We start from the raw sequence: 17146 nt of genomic DNA on the forward strand, positions 1-17146 counted from the left end.
TTCCCTTGTTGGTGCGCCATCAACACATACTCTCTAGCATCTCCTTTCTGGTCCCTTCTGCAAGCTCTTCTGCCAGTGGAGTCAGCAGTTCCCAAAGTGTCAGTTCAAGCCATTTTCTCTTCTTCTTCTACACTCTCCTCTAGACAATCACAATAATCATCACAACCTAATGAATCCTAAATTTATAGTTTTGGCCAATGCTCCTCCTTAAAGCTCCAGACCCATGTATCCTTACTGCCTTCTCTAGTTCCGCAAACTCAAGATGTCTAAAACCAGATACGGTTTCCTTCCTCTGCATAGTGGTGAACACTGCCATTGTGCATGACTCAGAAAACAGTATCATCTTTCATGCCTCCCCATTCCTAAAAAACTCCACACATCTAATCACATCAGTCAGCATGCCCTTCAATCTGACCACCCAAATTTTAAATATCTTATCTACCTGTCCATTTCTCTTTACTGCCACTACCTAGTCATCATTTCTCCTAATCCATCTCCCTGGATTCAATGTCTCTACATTGAAGCTAGGGATATCTATTCAAAACTCAAATGTATTTTGATACCAGCCCACCTCCACCAAACTCTGCAGCCATGTCTTTCTCAAAGATCTCTGCTTGAGTAACCACTTCAAGGAATCTTCTTCTGACTCCCTGATCAGATTCTTATGCTCTTACAGGACCATGCTCTTTTCCTCATCTCATTGTGTAGTTACATACTCATCTGTGTTGTATGATTAGAGCTCCCTGAGGGTAGGGACTCTGTCCTTTTTCCTCATCACTAGCTTTCCAGCACCTAGAGCTGTGCTAACACATGAAACACATTAAAAATGTGTGTGAATAAACTACACACATGGAACTCACCTAGGCTTCACGTACTCCTCCTGTCTAAATATTATAATTTCTTTTTAGCCTAAGAAAGCACATAGTGAAACCCCAAAGGGAAATTCCTATTTGTTCTATACCAATACTAGTTGACCCTTGAACAACACCGGTTTGAACATATAAGTGGTTATGTGTGGATCTTTTTCAATAGTAAATACTGAAGTTCTACATGATCCAAGCTGGGGTAAATCCATAGATGTGGAACCTTGGATATGGGAGAACCACATATACAGAAGGCCAAAATCTGTTATATTTGGATTTTCTACTGTGTGGAGGGCCAACACCCCTAATCCCTGTGTTGTTTAAGGGTTAACTGTATATGTAAAATTCTCCAAAATATGTAAATAATTAGGTGGAAAGATACCAAAAACCAAAATAACAAAGAACCACACAACTCAGCTACTGAAAGGAAGGAATAAATTCTAGTAAGAGGAAACTTCAACAATATTAGACCAAAGAAGGAATCTTTGTATAATGATTTAGAATATAACCTACCTCTATGATTAACATTGTGAAATGAAATATTTTAATATTTTATCGCCAAGTTTTAGTACTGAAAATTTATTTTTACATTTTTTTAATTTTTATATTTTAAATGATTCTAAATTATAACTCATAGATGCAATAACTTCTTGCCCTAGAAGCAATTTGTTTGATAACAAAGGCAGGGTCTAGTCTGTCTTATTCACCCCTATAAACCTGCTGCCTAGCACCATGTCTGTTACACAGTATATGCCCAATAAAAATCTGTGAAATGTATCCTGATTATATCTCTTCATGAACAAATTTTCAATGTTAACACTATATATATATGAATATTATATGAGCATATAAACAAAGATAAATCCTTATCCTTCTAAAATGAGATTCCACTCTATAAAGTTCTCTCAGCTTTTATTTTAATCACTTAGTCAATAAATATCTAGTGGTGCTTGTACTGGTGCTTGTTCAGATAGTGTGTTACATTACGTACAGCAACCCAAATATGGAATATGGTGTTATTACAAATGTTGTTGTATGTCGTTCTTTCCCGGCAATAAGCATCCTCAGTGGGTCTAGCACTGCTAAAAATGTTATTGTTCCTTTGTCACTGCAGTCCAAGTTGAAAACTTTGATGTTATCTTTAAGATTGAAAAACAAATATCAATACCTATCATTAAAAGCTATGAGACTACTTATATTGAAGTTACCACATATTTTATGTTCTTTCCTATGATTTCAAACTTAATCATGTTTCAAATGGAATGGTCTAATATTCTAAGATGACTGTATAATTACATTCCACATTCTTTATCAATGCAGCAATTTCAAATAGGGATCCTAATTTAAAAGAAAAAAACAAACTCTTAGCTACAGATACCATATAATTATAAAAACTTTACATTTGCTGCCACCTTGTGACTGAATATAAAATATGCTTCAGCCTCTAGGACTAAGAAATGAAGTGTCTTCTTCCCAAATCAACATAAAAGAATATAGGATTAATGCCCAAAGTACTACAAATTTTTTCTAATTTACAAAATTACAGTATAGACTTCAACAGAGACACAGAAAACTATTGCTACCTATATCATGCATTTCTATATTAAGCCCTATAAACTTTAAAATAATCCACTTATCTGATATATAATTATTAAAAGGATTGTTATTCATAAAGAACATACTAATCAAAAAAGGAACTCCTTGGGAGTTCCCATCATGGTTCAGTGGTAACGAACCTGACTAGGATTTATGAGGATGTGGATTCAATCCCTGGTCTCGATCAGTGGGTTAAGGATCCAGCATTGCCATGAGCTGTGGTATAGGTTGCAGACTTGGCTCTGATCTTGCATTGCTGTGGCTGTGGCACAGGCCGGCACCTGTAGCTCCAATTTGACCCCTAGCTTGGGAACTTCCATATACCCCAGGTGCAGCCCTAAAAAAAAGAAGAAGTCCTTGGGTTGGTTACCTGCTTTTTTATTCCACAAACCCATACTACTCAAGAGTTCTTGCATTGAGAGGTATGTTTTTATTTGGTCATTAATAGAGAAGAAAGTAAGAAAATCTCTTTCCATTTTCATTTGGTATTTAACCAAATGGGCTGCGGATAGGGAGATAATTCTACTATTCAGGGACATTATCCAATTACTATTTCATTATTTCCTTTCTTTGAATTATTTACCAATAAGGCTGGAAAAATGAAGAGAAAAAACTTAAATCTGTCCACAGACTGCAACTATAAAGGAGAATCTGAAATAAATAACACAATTTGCTTTATTAAAAAAAAAAAAACTAGAGCTCACAGTAACTACAGACTTAATTACCCCTTCACTTGGGGAATGAAATAATCAAAAGTTGAATCAAATGTGGTCAGGAAATGAATGGAAGAGAAATGGTTCAAAAATGATTTTTTATATCTCTGATGTTTTTATTACTATAGAACATGTAACACTTAGGGCTGACTTTCTGGAGTCAATTTCTTTTTTTTTTTACAGTTATTAAAACACATTTATTATTAAATGACTATGGGAAAAAACTCTGTTCTACTGTGAGTCTATAACTCTGCTCCTAAGGAATCAATTTCTTGAGTTCACAAAAGTCCCTCTATAAGCTGGAGCCAGTACACATTTTCCACTGAATAAAACAAAATTTATGAAACACTACTATTTTAGCTTATTCATTTACTCAACAATTATTAAACATCAGATATTTTGTAACAAAATGCAATGCACCAAGTCCAGTGAATTAAGTATAAGGCACACTATCCACCCATCAGGTATTACTAATAATGAAAGAAACTATAAGTTAGTGCCCCCAAAAAACTAAATGGTGGATCCATTCCTAGAGTAGCCAAGAATAAGGCTATTTAACCATAATAGCTTTCATTAATAAGAAAAACAGAGTAGGAGGAAATCATATTAAAGATACAAAGCATGATATATTCTGTCTTTTTCAAATTATTACAAGACATTATACTTACCTAATCTATCACTCCCTCTTTACTAACAGGCCTCCCTACTTCTTTTGTCTTTGCTGGGATGATGGCAAAGACATCTTGAGTCCATCCCTCGAATTCTTATTTATCTACCATCAAAACAGGGGTTTCAGAGAGTACTTAAAGTAAAAAGATCCTGGGAGTTCTCTTACAGTGCAGCAGTTGAAGATCTGGCATTGTCCCTGCAGCAGCTTGGGTCACTGCTGTGGCAAAGGCTCAATCCCTAGCCCAGGAACTCCCACATGCTGTGTGCTCAGCCAGAAAATAAATAAAGGGTACATTAAAAAAAAAAAAAAGATCCTGGATTTTTAAGAAATACCCTACCCATGAAGAGCTAACTTCAAGAACATTGGGATCTTGGATCCTTCATTAGACTATGAGACTGTGGAATCATCTATCAATTTTTTATTTAATAGTATTTAGTATTTATTTAATAATATTTAACAGTAACAGGCACAGAGTAGGCACTCAATAAATGTTTGCTGAATTACTGAATTCAGCCAAAAGTGTTATAAGATTAACTATGTAGCTACAAGGCAGTTTTATAAAATGAATACTTCACAAAATTTTGAAACTTATGGTTCATCAACTTATTAACTTCAGAGACATAAATATAATAGCCTGAAATTTTATGTGGTTTTCTACACTTTAGCATGCCACAGTTTTACAAATAGCTATAAGCTCAGAATCAAGAAAATAAACATGCAAACCACTGTATAATACCTTTCAACTTAACTGCCACATCAATATAGGACTGCAGAAGTGCCATGGACACTGCTTGCCCTACATAAAAATAAGAAATTAAACAGATATTATAATATGTTTATCTCTAAAGCAACCACACTTATACATAACAAACATAAAGATTTATGGGGAGATCCTGTCGTGGCGCAGCGGAAACGAATCCAACTAGTATCCATGAGGATGCAGGTTTGATCACTGGCCTTGCTCAGTGGGTTAGGATCCAGCGTTGCTGTGAGCCATGATGTAGGTCACAGGCATGGCTTGGATCCTTGTTGCTGTGGCTGTGGCTAGCAGCTGTAGCTCTGATTCGACCCCTAGCCTGGGAACTTCCATGTTGCCCTTGTGGCCCTAAAAAGCAAAAAAAAAAAAAAAGATTTATGGGGCTTCTTAAAATTGTTGTTTCTTTATAAGAAATATTCTCATATGCATACTCAATATTATCCAAACATTTAAAGGGGTGTGACATGTAACTAATTTTCTACATTCATACTGCAAGGAATACAGTTGAATAGCTATTATTTGCAGAGAAAAGCAACATATTGCCTATAAATTCATAATAATTGTTAGTCTATTAAAATCTTTGGCCTGAATAATAATTTCTCTATATTAATAAGCTTAATATCTAATTTAATCATTAACTTTCAATTTGTAATTCAGATACATAGTTTTACAACCCCAGAATCAGCTAGAAGTAAATGATTCCATGTGTTACATGAAAACTATGTCATTTCATGTGCAGTAACAGAATACAAAATGAAATCTGCAAAATAAATTACTTTAATCATCTTAATACGCAACAGAGTAATCTCCTCTAAAGGCTCATACTCACAAGCAGCATAGAAAAGCACTATGCTATCAGAAGACGTCACTGTCGCATTAAATGTCTCTTCTGTTAGTTCCACCGTGAGTTCCAAAGGTAACTGTCTCTTCCTATCTCTGTAAACAGTTTCTGCCACTTCATCATCTTGAATACCTAAAATGTTTGTGGAGGAATTAGTATAAATATAAATGTAACATTAATACAGGCAAGCATATGAAAATTTGTTACTTTATAAACACTTCTGAATTCATAACTACCTTAATATTTTAAAGGTATGATATTTAGAAAACTTACCAGTTTTCTGGCTTCCCATCTTAAATGACTCTGAGATGTTTTCTGATGCAGAAATTGTCAAGTTTTAGTCAATTCCAAAACGGATTACTTAAACTTGTCAGGAAATAACAGAAATATTGCTGTTTTGTTTCTAATAAATATATCAACACATAACCCCAAAAAGTCCTACCATACATATTCAATAGTATTTCTTACTACATGCCAAGCACTGTGACATACACTAAGGAAAGTAGTAAACGAAATAGACATAGTCCCTAACCACTCAGAGCTCGTATCTATGGAAAAGGCAGTCAATAAACTATTCACTAAATAAAGGTATAACTATAAATGTGATCAGTTTAAGAAGATACAGTGAGAGACTGTAAAAGGGAAATTTAGAGTGAAAGACCCAACATCTACCAAGGAGAGAATCGATAAAGGAATGTTTTAGGCAAAGAGAACAACATGTGCAAAGGCTCTGAGACATAAAAAAGCTTAGCATATTCTAGGTACTGAGGGAAGGCTCATTAGACAAAAATAAGAATAACATGAAGAAACTGTAGGCTGGGCAGCGGCTGTATCATAAGAGGCCACGTGAGCCAAGAATTCTGGATTTTATTCTAAGTGCACTGAGGTACAGATGGATGCTGAATATGTAAAAACTTTTCATTCATCACAAAACATAGATGATGTTACATGTCAATTAAATCTAAAAAAACACTTTTCATTAAGATAGAGAGATGGGGGGAGGGAATGGGATGGATTGGGAGTTTAGGGTTAGCAGATGAAAACTGTTGCATTTGGAGTGGATGGCAATGAGATCCTGCAATTGGACTATATCTCTAATCACTTGTGATGGAACATGATGGAGGATAATGTGAGAAAAAGAATGTATATATATGTATGACTGGGTCACTTTGCTGTAAGGCAGAAATTAACAGAACATTGTAAATCAATCATAATAGAAAAATTTTTTAAAAAAGAGAAAGATAAACCCACCCATCTACCCATTCATCCATTCATCATCCATCCAAGGATTTGCTAAAAAAAAAAAAAAATTTGAACTGAATTCATAAATATCCTGTTGAAAGTGTATACAGATTGTATGGTAACACTCGCTATTCTAACTTGACTAGAAAGACAAAGCTTCTTAGAAGAACTGACACTAGTTGAACATTAAAAGAAAAAGAAAGCTCATGGAGGCAGTAGGGGCATATGGAGTAAAAGGAACAGCGTGTAAAAAGGTACGGTGGCATGTAAAAGCATGATGAAGTTGGCAATCTGAACACTGACAGAATATCTCATTGTAATTAAGAATCATTAACTTCGTAGACGTAGGAATAGCATTAATTATGTTAATTTTAAAAAGAGACTCCTTACAATTCTGAAATACACAAGGAAATATTTACTTTTTGGGGTTTTTGTTTGTTTGTTTTTGTCTTTTCCAGGGCCATGCCCGTGCATATGGAAGTTCCCAGGCTAGGGGTCTAATCGGAGCTAAAGCTGTAGGCCAAAGCCACAGCCACAGCAACGCCAGATCCAAGCCACGCCTGCACCTACATCACAGCTCACAGCAATGCTGGACCCTTAACCCATGGAACAAGGCCAGGGATCCAACCCGCAACCTCATGGTTCCTAGTGAGATTTGTTTCCGCTGCGTCAAGACAGGAACTCCTAAGGTATTTTAAATACCACATGCCATGACACTTAAAAGTTATGCCCTCAATACCAAAATCAATAAAGGCCAATTTACTCTATGCTTTTCCTTATTATTCACATATTTTCAATTTCCTGCCAGGCTACTTTCATTTCACAGTCCATCCTTTCTTCTCATATCTTATTCTAATACCTCCTTCCCGCTTCCCCATTCTCTTAACAAGCCACCTTCATTTGTAAACTTATTCACTCCTCAGCCCTATCTTTCATCTAGTCATCAGTATATGTATACTCTGTTTAATTGTACATGTTTATTTTTTATATTCTCCTTTTGTAGAATCCAGTCCAATTTATTCTGACTCATCCTGTGCCCATTTCCTTTAAAGGACATTTTTCTCTGTATTCCACTCTAACATGGTAACAAACCCTTTCCAAACCTTCATCTATTTTTTCCTATATAATGGGAATGAAATGAAAGTGGGAGGGAAATCGTGTATAAGGGCATGCCATCATACTATAATGGGTCAATATGGATTACAAACATATGAAGTTAAGACCAAAAAAATAAAAGCCCCAAACAAACAAATAAGACCCACTACCAAAAAAAACTATGAGACGAAGCTGTAAAAGAAACACCAGAGCTGGGTTGGGAAGAGAAAAGACAGGAGAGAGCTAGAAAAAAAAAGGAAAGCAGCACCAGAGGGCAAACTAAAGCCAGAGAGTCAGGAACTAATATAGGGGATGAGACAACAATGAAATTTTGAAACAGGCAACACCCACTGAGGACAAGAATCTCTTTAAACTGACACGTGGATGATTCCTCTGACTCTGAAGGTTAGAATGCATGAGCCATGATAGGAATAGAGCACGAAGCAAGAGGAGAGAACACAGGTCTACCTATATCATGATGATGCTATAGAGAACTCTGGCTCAAATCACAAGCAATTCTAACCCCCTTTATCAGAAAAGAACTAGAGCAGTGCTCAAACCAAAAAGCTGGTCACTGGAAACAAAGCTCAGAGCCCTTATTAAATGTGTAATATAGATATTGTTCATCATAATAAATGGACCTCATTAAGAGAATCTGTAAATTACTTCCTCTTAGGACTTGCAATATAAAAAGGGCTATATAAAAAGTATTTACTAAATGGGACTCAGGATAAGAGTACTACACAAACCATTCAAGAATGCACAGGGCATCTCTGCCTTAGAAATTTTACAGACCAATAGAGGAGAGAGAAAAGTAAATGAGCAATTTCAGAACAGGATTGTCATTATAAAAGAAGTATCAAGAATGATAATGATCTGAAGATTCCAAGTCAGAATGCTCCACCGCATGTTATCTGTGTGACCTTGGGCAGAACACTTAACTCTGCTCAAACAGATTCTTCATCTACCAAATGAAGGTAACATCAGCTAACTCAGAGGATATCTATCAAAGTAAATAATGTGTGGGAAATAGCCTTGAAAACTAGAGAATACTTCAAATCTGTAAGCAATAAGAGCAATTAAAAAAAAAACAGAAATAACAAGTTAACAAGAAGTATTAAAATGTTATTGAACTTACTCCCTATATTAACAATCAGACTCATTTACAACTACAAATATACCTATATTATAATTTCATTCCTAATATTATTCCTAATGGGAATAAAATTAAAACATCATGATGTGGCTCCTGGGTCCTTTTTAAACATGAAGTAGACCAGTAGGGCTGAAAGAACTGATGTGGATGATAAAGGCACAGGTGTGAAAAGCTACATGTCTGACATTTAACAATGAAAGGTATCACAATAAGCAAAATACAGCATCTTTACATCTTTTCGCCTAATCAACTTGCTAAAATGTGGTTCAAAATTAACTTCTTTAGGATGCTGGGGAGAAATGGGAGGGGAGAGTGAGCATCAAAAAAACATATTACCCATATTTGGATCTTCCATGTCACCGACTTCATCTTCTTGTGTTTGAGCAACATACATATTACTTTCCACACGGGATACTATTAATTCAACATCATTTAATACCAGAAATTCCACTGGCACTCCCTAGAAATACATTAATTTTAAAAGATATGACTAAAATATAACAAAGCATTTTAATATAAAGATGTTTGACTTGTTTGACACTAAAATGAAGCAAAACCTCTGAACTTCAATTTTCACATTAAAAAAAAAATCCAAAAAAGGGAAATTAACTCCACAATCACTATTTTTTTTTTGGTCTTTTGTTTTTTTAGGGCCACACCCATGGCATATGGAGGTTCCCAGGCTAGGGGTCCAGTCCGAGCTGTAGCTGCCGGACTACACCACAGCCACAGCAACGCTGGATCCTTAACCCACTGAATGAGGCCAGGGATCGAACCTGCAACCCCACGGTTCATAGTTGGATTCATTTCCCCTGTGCCACAATGGGAACTCCCCACAATCACTATTAAAAGTATCCAAAGTATATGTCATAGAAAGATAGTGTGTGCTACTAAAAAACAGGGCAAAAAAAAAACCCTGAAAGTCTCACTTGCTTCTTGTCATAAATATATTATGCTGAAATATGAAACATTTTACACCTAACAGTAAGCCCTACCTCAAAATAAAACAGAAATATATATAATTTTACTTTGAACAGGACCAAAATTACTTTTATAGTCTATAGAAATATTCAAAATAATATTTCAGCTAAAATAATTCTGCTAAAAAGTTCAACTGCCTATTTAGCCATAAACATAAAAAAACCCTATCTGCCCCCAGGTATATTAAGAATGCCAAATTCTATTCTATTGAAATTATTCCATTAAAATTTCTTTCGCTAAGGCTCAGCCAAAACATTGTTAAAACAGAATTTTAGGCCACCAGTTAATTTCAGTAAATTATGCTTGCTGCAATCTGGATAAAACTCGAACAGATGAGGAATGGCTTCTTATAGATGAGCAAAGAAAGTAGTTTCTTGAGATGGAATCCACTCCTGGTGAAGAGGCTATAAAGATTATTGAAATGGCAATAAAGGATTGAGACTATTACAAAAACTTAGTTGATAAAAACAGAAGCAGGATTTGAGAGGACTGACTCCAATTCTGAAAGAAGTTCTACTGTGGGTAAAACTCTATTAAGCACTTTGAATGACAGAGAAATCATCTGCGAATGGAAGTTAATCAGGGCAGTAAATTTCATTGCTGTCTTACTTTAAGCAACCACCACCCTGATCAGTCAGCAGCCATCAACATGGAAGCAACACCCTCAACCAGCAAAAAAAAAAATCTTATCTCCCTGGAGGCTCAGATGTTAGTATTTAGTATTTTCAGCAATAAGGAACTTTTTAACTAAGGTATAGACATTAGGTTTTTTTAGACATAATGCACACTTAATAGACTAGAGTGTGGTGTAAATATAAATTTTATACACATTGCGAAACCAGCATGAACTTTAATTCTTGTATAAAACCTACTTCCCAATAACAAATATAGTAATTTCCTATTTAAGGATCTTTATCTACTAGCAAAAAAATTAAAAATAACTTTAGAAAGTATTCTTTCCATTACCTAGTCAAAAAGCAGAGCATACTATCCCCGCAGTATGCATATTTGAACAACATTACAGTTCTCAAAGTATTTTCCTACCTGCTCTTATAAAATTTCTTGTAAGTGAGAAGGGGGAGGTCTTATGACTATTTCACAAATGAGAAAACTGAGCCTGAAGAAGTTAATTTATTTATCTGGTCCCAGAACTAGAAGGAACAGAATCCAAGTATTCTGATTCTTAACCCAGTATTCCTGCCATAGACTATACAAGAGAATTTAAGTTTAAACTGACAGTTTGTAAACTATCAATAAATTTTTAGCATATGTATAAAATATTTAGAAGATGTTCAGAATTAAAGAGTTCTTAAGAAAAATTTAAGGAAAAAGAGACAGTAGTAGAAATTTACAAAGGAAATATAAATGGCCAATAAAACTTCAAAAGGTCAATCTCACCAGTCAAAGTTATCAAAGACATGCAAATTAAAACAGGAACTCTTTTTGACTGGGTCACTTTGCTGTACAGCAGAAATTGACAGAACACTGTAAATCAGCTATAATTGAAAAAATAAAAATCTTAAAAGAAAATAATTAATTAATTAATTAAAATTATGGTTTTAATATTACTCCTCAGTACTGGCAAAGATGTATGAAACAAGGAATTCCAAACGCTGCTAGTAAAACTATAGCCTTTCTGGAGGGAAATTTGACAATGTATTTTAGAAGTCTTAAAAATTTCCATTCTCAGAGTTCCTGTCCTAGCTCAGCAGTTCAATACCTGGCCTCGCTCAGTGGGTTAAGTATCCGACATTGCGGTGAGCTGTGGTGCAGGCCACAGCTTGGATCTTAAGTTGCTGTGGCTATGGTGTAGGCTAGCAGCTGCAGCTCCGATTTGACCCCTAGCCTGGAAACTTCCACATGCCACAGGTGCATATGGAAGCGAAAAAAAATTCCATTTTCTTTAAGAAAAAATTTACTTTCAGAAATTTAGCAAAAGAATCAGTGAGGTCCAAAACAGTGTACAAAGGCAGACATCACAGCACAATAAAAAGTAATTAAATATAACTAGGTGAAAAGTAGGATATATATAGCATGATCCTAAATTTCTTTAAAAAATATACACATACCATATATACACTATATGCATTTACATAAACATGCACAGAGAGAAAAAGATTAACAAATTTAAAAAACACACCAAAACATTAACAGCAATTATCTTTTTTTTTTTTTTTTTTTGTCCTGCCCTCAGCATGCAAAAGCTCTGGGGCCAGGGATCAAACCCATGCCACAGCAGCAACCCAAACTACAACAGTGACTACACTGGATCCTTAACGTGCTGAGCCACTGGGAACTCCCAGCAATTATCTTTGAATAGCGCCAATTCACAAAATTTTCATATAATAAACATGTTACTTTAAGACCACATGTACTAACTCCCTTTATTTAACATTTAGAACAATATATAAAATGACTGACCTCTTCTGCTCTTTTGAAGATGACATTAGCATCCTGAGGAATGTCCACCTCCAAAGAGTCCCTTTTTCAAAATGGAAATAAAAGTTTTATATTTTAATCTCAAGAATAATAATCATCCAGGAGGTTAATCTTAAATGGCATGGTAAGTACTTTACTAAAAAAAGTTTATGAAAAAAGATTACAATTTAGTGAATCTGAGAAATTTTACACATATAGACCAGACTTCTACTCCCTAATTTACATCTTTGTTCAGCAAGGTTTAAAGGTATAAATACTAATCAAAGTGATAACTGAAGACTTTAGCAACTGGTTCTAATTATATTAGAATCTATTAGAGATTTGGTTGTTTATTTACAAGTGGAGAGACTACCATATAAGAAAAATATTACTGTCCTGATAATAAATACAATGTAGTGAATATTTCATGTTTAAAAATACCTTAACAAGAGTAGAACTCCTGCTTTTCCCAGAAGACGCCAAGCAACCCATTCTGCAGTTTTTCTATCAGCTTCATATGTAGCTTGTCGACTAACAATAAAAACCAGTGGTAATCCTAGTTGGAGATGAACAGTTGAAACTTGCTGAGGATCTTCAGCAACTTCAGTCTTCATTTAGAAAAAGAACAAAATTCTTTTACTATGTGATAATAATGTTCCAACATTTGGATTTAAATGCTGCTCATTCTTTTTCTCTACATATTTTTAAAATTACAGTTGATTTACAATGTTGTACCAATTTCTGCTGTACAGCAAAGTGACTCAGTACATATAGAATACATTCTTTTTTTTATATTATTTTCCATCATGGTCTATCCCAGGAGACTGGATATAGTTCCCTGTGCTGTAGAATAGGGTCTTACTGTTTATTCATTCTTTTTTTTTTTCCTTTTTTTTCTTTTTTGGCTGCCCTGCGACATATGGACTTTCCAGGCCAGGGATCAGATCCAAGCTGCAGCTGCAACCTAAGCCACTGCTGTGGTAACACTGGATCCTTAACCTATTGTGCCAGGCCAGAGATCAAATTTGCATCCCAGTGCTCCCAAGACCCTGCTGATCCCATTGCACCACAGCAAGAACTCCTGTTTACCCATTCTAAATGTTACTGTTTCCACTACTAACCCCAAACTCACAGTCCCTCCCACTTCCTCCCCCTTTCTCTCATGGCAACCACATGCTTATTCTCCATGTCTGTGAGTCTGTTTCTGTTTTATAGACAGGTTCATTTATGCCATATTTTAGATTCTACATATAAGTGATATCATATGGTACTTATCTTTCTCTTTCTGATTTACTTCACTTAGTATGAGAATCTCTAGTTGCATCCATGTTGCTGCAAATGGCATTATTTTGTTCTTTTTTTATGGCTGAGTAGTATTCCATTGTGTATATGCACCACATCTTCTTAATCCATTCATCTATCGATGACATTTAGGTTGGCTATTGTGAATAGTGCAACTATGAACATAGGAGTGCATGCATCTTTTTAAATTATAGTTTTGTTTGGCTATATGCCCGGGAGTAGGATTGTTGGATCATATTTCTAATTTTCTGAAAAAACTCCACAGTGGCTATACCAATTTACATTCCCACCAACAGTGTAGGAGGTAAACTTCCTCTCATTCTTAGATATGAGTTAAAAACCAGTCTCTAGGAGTTCCCATCATGGCTCAGTGGTTAACGAATCCGAGTAGGAACCATGAGGTTTCGGGTTTGATCCCTGCCCTTCCTCAGTGGGCTAAGGATCCGGTGCTGCCATGAACTGTGGTGTAGGTCAAAGATGTGGCTTGGATCCCACATTGCTGTGGCTCTGGCGTAGGCCAGCAGCTACAGCTCCAAGTAGACTCCTAGCCTGGAAATCTCTATATGCTGCAGGTGCGGCCATAGAAACACACACACACACACACACACACACAAAAACCAGTCTCTGAAACAAATCCAACATTAACAGAAATGGGCTCATGATTGTCTAAGTTTATGCTCCTGGTAGACCTATATAGTTTAAGTGTTATGAAACTAACAAATTTTATAAGGAGTTAAACAGAAAGTTACAACCATAAGGAATAAGCATACCATAAAGAAACAAAAAATAAATAAATAAAACTGTGGTAATGATAAACAGATATTTGAAATGAAACAGAATAGAAAACTGGAGTTCCCATCGTGGCGCAGTGGTTAATGAATCCGACTAGGAACCATGAGATTGCGGGTTCAGTCCCTGCCCTTGCTCAGTGGGTTAAAGATCCGGCATTGCTGTGAGCTGTGGTGTAGGTTGCAGACACGGCTCGGATCGTGCATTGCTGTGGCTCTGGCGTAGGCCGGCGGATACAGCTCCGATTAGACCCCTAGCCTGGGAACCTCCATATGCCGCAGAAGCAGCCCAAAGAAATAGCAAAAAGACAAAAAAAAAAACTAAGTAACAGACTCTTCCATATAAAAATTTAACATATAGGAGTTCCCGTTGTGGCTTAGTGGGTTAAGAACCTGATAGAGTGTCCATGAGGATGCGGGTCTGATCCCTGGCCTCACTCAGTGGGTTAAGGATCTGGCATTGCTGCAAGTTGTACTGCAGGCTGGCACCTGTGGCTCCAATTCAACCCCTAGCTTGGTGGGAACGTCCATGTGCCACAGGTGCAGTCCTGGGGGAAAAAAAAGAATTTAACATATAATGACACATTATAGAAAAATGAGTAACATCTGAGTTGACATCAGCTTGAATATACACATCTAATTCCTCTCCCTCTAAAAATCCCAGGACAACTACAGCAGCAGGATTTTTCAAAAGAGATAAACATGTAAAGGAAGGAAAAGAGAAAAGGCAGCAAAATTCTGGAAGCTGAAGAACTGACTTAGAGAAACTACAAAGCAAAACCTTAAGAGAGGAAGAGCTAAGAAACAATTAAGTTTTAACTGTAGAATCCTAAAATTTCTCAGAAACTGTGTGCCTATGCCTGGCATCTCTGGAACTAGGAGAGAAATCCTGGAATGAAAATAGCAAGAAGGCTCTAAAATAAGGAGGAACAGGTAAAACCTTTGGAAAGCAATTATACCCCTAGATTCCCCTTTCCAACTCCATGAGTTTAGGCACCCGCCCTTCTCTCATACCATAAGAAATCTGGGGGACTTCAGGGACAGCTGAGAGTGTGAACATCAGGCCCAAGGCAGGGGGATTAAGTAACCAAATGCTGAGACTCCTCCCAGCCCCTCCCCACTCAGTTCCCAGAATGCAAGCAGCCAGTGGAAAACTGGAAAATCCTTTTCTGGGGATCTTGGCTCATCACAAGGAAAAGCCTAAAGATACTGACACTGAGGTTCACTAGAAAGCAGCCCAGATCCAATCACCCTCCAGAGCTCAAAGTTTATTTTATTTTAGTCTTTTTTTTTTGCCTTTTTTGCCTTTTCTAGGGCTGCACCCACGGCATGTGGAGGTTTCCAGGCGAGGGGTCTAATCGGAGCTGTAGCCGCTGGCCTACGCCAGAGCCACAGCAACACGGGATCCGAGCCGCGTCTAAGACCTACACCAGGAGTTCCCATCGTGGCTCAGTGGTTAACGAATCTGACTAGGAACCATGAGGTTGCGGGTTCATTCCCTGGCCTTGCTCAGTGGGTTAAGGATCCCACGTTGCTGTGGCTGTGGTGTAGGCCGTTGGCTACAGCTCCGATATGACCTCTAGCCTGGGAACCTCCATACACCACGGGAGCAGCCCAAGAAATGGCAAAAAAAGACAAAAAATAAAAAATAAGACCTACACCACAGCTCACAGCAACACTGGATCCTTATTAACCCACTGAGCAAGGCCAGGGATCGAACCCACAACCTCATGGTTCCTAGTCGGATTCATTAACCACTGAGCTACAACGGAACTCCTGGAGCTCAAAGTCTACAGTCTCATCCACAATCTCAGAATTTCCAACCAGCTTTCTCAGCTTCATATTCTAAATCACAAATAAGGAGCATCTGAGGGAAAGCCTCTAACATAAACAGAAAAACAAGTAACCGTGAAGGAAATGCAGACTATTTAGGAAGAAGAAAGGCTCAAAAAAACAACCACTAATAACCCAAGGAGATGGGAAGATACTGCTTCCATAAAGAAATGAAAAATAAAGATGAATAGGGAGTTCCCTGGTGGTCTAGTGGCTAGGATTCGGTACTTTCACTGCCGCAGCCCGAGTTCAAACCCTGGCCTGCAAATTGAGATCCCACATCAAGCTGCTGCATGCCACAACCAAACCAAACAAAACAAACAGAAACACTGAATAAATCTGCCAGAAAGTACAGAAAAAGATAGATGGAAGACAGAAAAGATAATAAAATTGAGACTAATTCAAGAGGTCCAACGCTCAAACAGGAGTCCCCGAAAGAGAGAAAGGAGAAAACAAAATGGAAGAAATAATCACTGAAATAAACACAAGAGTTTCCAACAGCTGAAGGAACATGAGCCGCCAGACTGAAAGAGCCCAATGAGTAACCAATAATGGATTAAAGCAGATCCATAGGAAGATGCATCCTTGCAAAAGTTCCAATTATTAAGGATATTTTTTTTTTAGTCTTTAAAGTTTCCAGAGAGAAATCTATATTTACCTATGATAGGCAGAATTCTAAGATGGTCCCCAAGATTTCTGGTGCACAAATCTTGTATAATCCTAAATCCTTGAGTTTGGATGGTACACATGGTACAATCATTCCTTTGACTGGGTTACATTACCTAAGACTATCAGCACAATGAAGCCAGACTGTCTGCTGGCTTTGAAGGAGAAAATTGCCATTTTTTGAGAGGGCCATGTGGCCAGCATCTGAGAACAGCCTGTGGGAGC

General features: G+C 36.8%; 1 protein-coding gene across 2 annotated transcripts in view; it reads right to left on the bottom strand.

The window, feature by feature from the left end:
* Positions 1–17146, bottom strand: part of TXNDC16 (thioredoxin domain containing 16) — a 102448-nt gene that overhangs the window by 35060 nt on the left and 50242 nt on the right. For both annotated transcript variants that reach the window (XM_047767339.1, XM_047767340.1), the window contains exons 10-14: positions 12774–12940; positions 12336–12396; positions 9270–9393; positions 5429–5572; positions 4579–4638 (exon numbers count right to left, since the gene is read on the bottom strand). In XM_047767339.1, coding sequence (XP_047623295.1) covers positions 4579–4638; positions 5429–5572; positions 9270–9393; positions 12336–12396; positions 12774–12940 — 556 coding nt within the window. The remainder of the gene's footprint in view (positions 1–4578; positions 4639–5428; positions 5573–9269; positions 9394–12335; positions 12397–12773; positions 12941–17146) is intronic.

Source organism: Phacochoerus africanus, chromosome 2 (genome assembly GCF_016906955.1).
Source record: "Phacochoerus africanus isolate WHEZ1 chromosome 2, ROS_Pafr_v1, whole genome shotgun sequence".
NCBI lineage: Eukaryota > Metazoa > Chordata > Mammalia > Artiodactyla > Suidae > Phacochoerus > Phacochoerus africanus.